The sequence below is a fragment of the Eptesicus fuscus genome, chromosome 13, assembly GCF_027574615.1.
Source record: "Eptesicus fuscus isolate TK198812 chromosome 13, DD_ASM_mEF_20220401, whole genome shotgun sequence".
Lineage (NCBI taxonomy): Eukaryota > Metazoa > Chordata > Mammalia > Chiroptera > Vespertilionidae > Eptesicus > Eptesicus fuscus.
The window spans coordinates 57,619,295-57,625,648 of NC_072485.1; the positions used below are offsets into that span (position 1 = coordinate 57,619,295).

At 36.7% G+C, this 6,354-nt stretch overlaps 1 protein-coding gene across 1 annotated transcript in view; it reads left to right on the plus strand.

Annotated features, from left to right (window-relative positions):
- Nucleotides 1-6,145, plus strand: part of SLC17A6 (solute carrier family 17 member 6) — a 29,854-nt gene extending 23,709 nt beyond the window's left edge. Inside the window, exons 8-12 of the mRNA XM_008148964.3 lie at nt 659-808; nt 3,860-3,992; nt 4,384-4,494; nt 4,979-5,106; nt 5,810-6,145. Of these exons, the coding sequence (XP_008147186.1) occupies nt 659-808; nt 3,860-3,992; nt 4,384-4,494; nt 4,979-5,106; nt 5,810-6,145 (858 nt within the window). The remainder of the gene's footprint in view (nt 1-658; nt 809-3,859; nt 3,993-4,383; nt 4,495-4,978; nt 5,107-5,809) is intronic.
- The last annotated feature ends 209 nt before the right edge of the window (nt 6,146-6,354 follow it).

Sequence of the window (6,354 nt, forward strand, 5' to 3'; positions counted from 1 at the left end):
ATGTTGTTATGCAATGCATGACTGTAGTTATGATGTGCACATGGTATCCTGGGTTAAAGCCAAATGTTTTAACCAAATGTACATCATGTGACTTTTATAGAGCCTTGCACTCCAGTGTCACAGAATTGATACTGATATCCATTGACTAGCAAGAGTGTTTATAGATAAGTAGTGGTATCATCATCTTTAGGTAGGGTCTAGATTATTGTATTCTTAATTTTTCTCATTTTAATTTTTCCAAGTGTATTGAATTTTCAATATTCTAGACAAAATATTTTGGATACCAACAAGGTCACTGGTTTGAATAACAAGGTCACGCGAGTTTTAGCTAAGGCATGATCTTATCACTGCAAAAAAGAAAGAAATCTTAAAAACTGAGATCTGTGCTTTTGGAATTAGTTTTATATAAATATGGAATCTTGTATATCCCCAACACTGAAACAATTTAATCAAAATACAAGGCTAATATATTTTTTTCTCTTCTGATGATTATTCATATAACTAAGGTTAACTGGACTGTTGCAATTAATACTATTTCTTGTCTACCTCCCACTCATGTCCCAATATACATATCATGAAAATGCAAAGCCCTTATCATTCCTATGTAAGTTAGAATATATTTTAAATGGTCAGAATGGCTCTCTCTTTGGGATTTCAGAAATTCAAGACTCCATGGAGGAAATTTTTTACATCTATGCCAGTCTATGCAATAATTGTCGCAAATTTCTGTCGAAGCTGGACTTTCTATTTATTGCTTATTAGTCAGCCAGCATATTTTGAGGAAGTCTTTGGATTTGAAATCAGCAAGGTATGTAAAAATTATCTCTTTGTAACTAGAGCATCATTTTTGCATTTATGTGAATATTAAGTTTCTTTACCAAGATTTTATCTTCTAAATTTCATGAGTTATTTATATATTCAGTTAATAAGTAACTTCTGGGGAACAAAGACTAAGCAAGATGTTTATCTGCTGCCTTCAAATATCTGCTAGAATCTGCTCTTTTTTTGCAGGGAACACAGACAAAAGGGACGTACTCTCTGCCCACTTGGAGCTTACATCTCAGTTGGGGTGGGCAGCAGTGTTGCCTTCTCTCTGCAATTAAACATAACTTCTTCTTTTTAATTCTCACCAGAGAGAGGCATGGAGGGAGGGAAGGGGGAAGAGAGAGAGAGAGAGAGAGAGAGAGAGAGAGAGAGAGAGAGAGAGAGAGATGAGAACCAAACATCCATCTATTGCCTCCTGCACAGACCCCAGCGGGGGAGGGTTGGGGGGAGTTGAGCCAGAAACCCAGGCATGTGCCCTGACTGGGAATCAAACCACAACCTTAAGTGCACAGGATGACTCCCAACCAACTGGGCCACACTGGCCAGCCAGGGCAAACATAATTTATTTTAAATATCATATCAGAGACTATGTAACAGTGAATGAAAAAGTACTTCATTAAGGTGGAATTGCTATTACCAATCTAACTCTTCTTCAATGTTCTCAGAAATTTGTCTGGTTAAAATTTTTGAGGATAACAAAAAAAATCTGAAAACATGCTTATATGATGTTTCTCCAATTTATTCATTTGACAAGCATTTGTTGAACATGATATGGAAAATTTTGTGTTAGATTCAGAAATAATATGTTTTCTGTCCTCAAGAATTCATAGCTTGGTTGTGTAGACAAAAAAAAAAAAAAAGAGGAAGTTACCAATTACAGCACAGTATGCTAAATGCTATTGTATTTAGGCATATATTCATAGCTATGATAATGTAATAATTTTGAGGCTTTCTATAAGGATAAAATGAACATAATACTATTACATTATCTCATATAATAAAAGGCTAATATGCAAATTGCCCCCTCCACCACGAGTTCAAACTGGAGTTCAACCAGGAGTTCAACCAGGGGGTGGGGTCAGTCCACCCCCTGGTTGAACTCCTGGTTCAACTCCAGGCGACCCCTCCCCTGGCCTGCCCCATCCCCGATGCCCCCCACTACCCCGATTGGGGGTGGGGCCAGTTGGCCAACTGCCCACGGCCCCTCCCCCCATCTGGCCCAGCCTGATCAGTCGCAATCAGGGTGGGCTGGCTGGATGCCACCTGTGCACGAATTCGTGCACTGGGCCTCTAGTATTTATATAAGGGTTTGAAATTTCCAAGGTCCTTTCATATTCATGAACAACCTTGTGTGATTAAATAGGGTGTAACTATCACCATTTCTACACCATTTGAACTGATGTAGAACCAGAAGCTAGGGATGATATTTAAATTGCCTGAAGCCAAGCTGGTAATAAATGACAGAATCAACTTTAAGCCCAGATCCATTGACTGTTTCAATTCCCTCTACTGTGCCATTCAAATTCAGGTAAACCACATATTAACTTAAGCATTTAGCAAGTAGTATTTGTTGAATGCCATCTCTGTGCCAAGCCCTTTGCTGAGTCCTGAATACACTTGTCTGTGCTGGCAATGGACTTGCCATTTCTCTTCATGTCATTACATAAGTCCAGCTGGGCTCACTATTCATATTATGCCTCTACTTGAAAGATTATCTGAGGCCTGGAACTGAAGGAAACCTGAGTTAGGAGTAGCTATTCTAAGAGCCCTTTTGTAATCCCTGTTTCTAAGGAAACTGTTTCCTCCATTATTGAGAAGAATAATGCTGCTTTAGACAAGGCCCTTCTCCCTGTAGCTGATCAAACGCTGCAGAGTAGCCTTTGGGAGCTCTGAGAGGTGTTATACTTCTCAACAAAGGCTGCTGGAGGTGTGAGTCCATTTTCATAATCTAGGCCAACTATGACACTGAGAGGCTATTAATAAAGTCAGGTTTCCTGGGGGAGAGTGAAGGAACCAACTGATGTTAATGAAACTGCATGGTCATTCTGGCCCTGGAGCTCCAATTAATTGAAAATGCGTGAGTGAAAACAATGGTATTTTACAACAACTAAATATAATAACCAGATGGGTTGATTTGATTCACTTATTATATTTTAAAATTATGGATAAATTCTACACACACAGATTGGCTTGATGATTTTGATTATACTGGTAAAAAAAAACCAAAAAAAAAAGACTCTTGACTTCCCTGAAAAACATGTAAAGGAGGTGATGGAGGAAATAGATCATGGGCTTTGGATCTAGGCTGACATGATTCAGGAACTAAACTCTACATTGAACTATAATGATGATAATATAAAACATTTCTATCCAAAGTGAAAGAGAGATTAAATAGCTTGGACATTTAACCTATTTTAGAGTCATTCACCATCTTAATCGTCCAAACAACCCAAGTCTTTGGTCATGGCACCACATTATACACCTTGGAAAATAAAGCACAATCTTTGTCTCAAACCTTCAGTAGTCTAATTTGAAAGACATAGTTACATCAAATAATAAACTTATCCAGCACTTGTCAGGAACTGTGCTTCAAAGTATACATAGTAAAAACCTCCTTATATGTTTATATTTAAAATTTACTAAGTCCACATGTGGTAATACATAATTAAAATGCATTTTATTTATACTTCCTGCTTCCATAATTTCTAGAGAATAGTGCCTTACACATAATGTGAATCACTCTGTGATAAGATTCAAGGTAGCTTATTCATAAACTCAAAATTTACTGACTCATAGCACAGACGAAAAGTATTCTCCTCCGGAACACAAAAAGGGATCCAAATAAAATTACTTAGCTTTTCTCATTTATTCTCAAGTTATTACTTATTCTAAGAATGAGTTAGTGGTCATTTGGAGACAGAATTCTTTCTGCCTTTGCCCATGAAGAGTTTTATGATGAGGTTCAAGAAAATCAAGACCATTAAATTGCCCACATTACTTATGATCATGTATATTTCTCCCCTCTTGTCACCAGGTTGGCATGCTGTCTGCTGTGCCACACTTAGTAATGACAATTATTGTGCCTATTGGAGGGCAGATTGCAGACTTTCTAAGAAGCAGGCAAATTCTTTCAACTACTACAGTAAGAAAGATCATGAATTGCGGTGGTAAGCACCTATGTGAAGTTAAAAACATATTTTTAGTTCATGAAGTTCTAATCTGCATAAGTAACTTTTTCTAATCATATCAAATATGCCGTTACATTTGTGTCTTCATTGTTCATTTATAAATATTTTCTTATCTTAACTTTAGATTTTCGTAACTCCTATTTTTAAATAACTGTATAACTAACTTGACCCTTGCCACCATTGAAACTTAAGGTTGCTTTTGATGTTTTTATTCAGCACAAGGAAGGTTTCAGGAGTCTTTGAGTATAAATTTTAGTGTTATTATTATTTTTAAAATAGACTGCCAGAAGTAGTTTGCAGGGGCATTTTTAGCGCATTGGAAAAAATTTACACAAATTTCTGAAGTGTTTTCATGTGTTTGTTTCTGAAGGTTTTGGCATGGAAGCAACTCTGCTCCTGGTCGTTGGCTATTCTCACACTAGAGGGGTAGCTATCTCATTCCTGGTACTTGCAGTGGGATTCAGTGGATTTGCTATATCTGGTAACATACATTTTTAAAATTTGTACTTGTGACATCTCATTTTGGCTGGTGATAATAAGATGATCTATCCATCTATCTCCATATATTCTACTTTCCTATTTAAATATTTTGACTTGAGAATGTTTACTCAACATATTTTCACTAAAAATTAAATTAGAAATAAAACATTTAGAAATCATTACTTAGACTTGTTACTACTCACTTTCCCCCTTCTTACTCTTTTTATTTAATTCATTTATGTTTTGCTTATGAGAACATATCTCCTTCTGTGGAGTAAGCATCACATATTAAGCATAATATAAGAAAGCATACCTCGTTTTATTCTCATTATATCCCTGAGCTAGATTAGCAAAAAGTAGTTATTAAGCACCTGCTGTGTACCTCGTATCTTTTAAGGAGGGTGGTGAATATGGTAGAGAATATTTTATAGGCACTTCTAAGAGGCATGGAATTCTCTGAGTTAAAGATTCTACATGTATTTCAGGTTTCAATGTTAACCACTTGGATATTGCTCCAAGATATGCCAGCATCTTAATGGGCATTTCGAATGGTGTTGGCACATTGTCAGGAATGGTTTGCCCTATCATTGTGGGTGCAATGACAAAGAATAAGGTAAGATGGAACAAAAGAGATGATTAGTTGTAGAATATTCTCTCTCATGGTTGGGGAAAGGGTTAATATATTCTCTTTGGCATTTCTTTTCTGGTCCACTCCCCACACTTCTGAGTAGGAGAGATGATTGAGGCTCAGAAGAAAATATCTAAGAGCTCTGAGTGAGCCCTCTTTCCCAACCAATAAGCAACATGCATCTCAACACCTTGTAATATTTCTGAGGCCTCTGATGTAGTTAACAAATAAAACCTTCTGCTCCCAGCTTATTAAAATAGGCAAGCAGAAATCTTCTGAGCTTTATTTACAAACCTCAATTCAGACCCCCTTACAGTTATCAGTGGAAGAATATAATTATCAGCTACTTGTCCTTATGTGTAGAGCTTCAAAATTATGGTTTACTAGAGGAAAATAAATAAAAGGAGTGAGAAAAGGATATTAAGCAAATCAATGATAAATATTGTTAAAATTAGCCAACCACAGATATATTTGGAATTATTTCATAACATTAGATTTAAATTATTTTTAAAGTAATGAAAGTTACAGTGTTATAGAAAGTTTCTGTCACAGGATTTGCTTCATATTATCAAGAAGAGGGGCTTCCCTTACAGTTAGCATTTTATGGAAAGCGCGATAGTGGAACATTTAGAGAAGATGTCTCACACATGGGGAGTTTGTTCTCACACGGTCACCTTTGTCCCTGCAGTCACGTGAGGAGTGGCAATATGTCTTCCTGATTGCTGCCCTCGTCCACTATGGTGGAGTTATATTTTATGGAATATTTGCCTCAGGAGAGAAGCAGCCCTGGGCAGACCCTGAGGAAACCAGTGAAGAAAAATGTGGGTTTATCCATGAAGATGAACTCGATGAAGAAACAGGGGACATTACTCAAAATTATATCAATTATGGTACCACCAAGTCTTATGGTGCCACAACACAGGCCAATGGAGGTTGGCCCAATGGCTGGGAAAAGAAAGAGGAATTTGTACAAGACGAAGGACAAGACACTTACACCTATAAGGACCGAGATGAGTATTCATAACAAAACTAATTGCTGGATTTATTTTTAGTGTCTGTGATTAACTTAATTGTGATTGCACAAACATTTTTAAAATATGTGGTGTGAACATGTAAACATATCAACCAGGCAAGTCTTGCTGTAAAAAATGAAATGAAAACAAACTCATGAAGTTACCATCAAGTGCAATCTGTAGAAGTTGTGAAATTCCATCCTTTCCATTCAGGTCATCT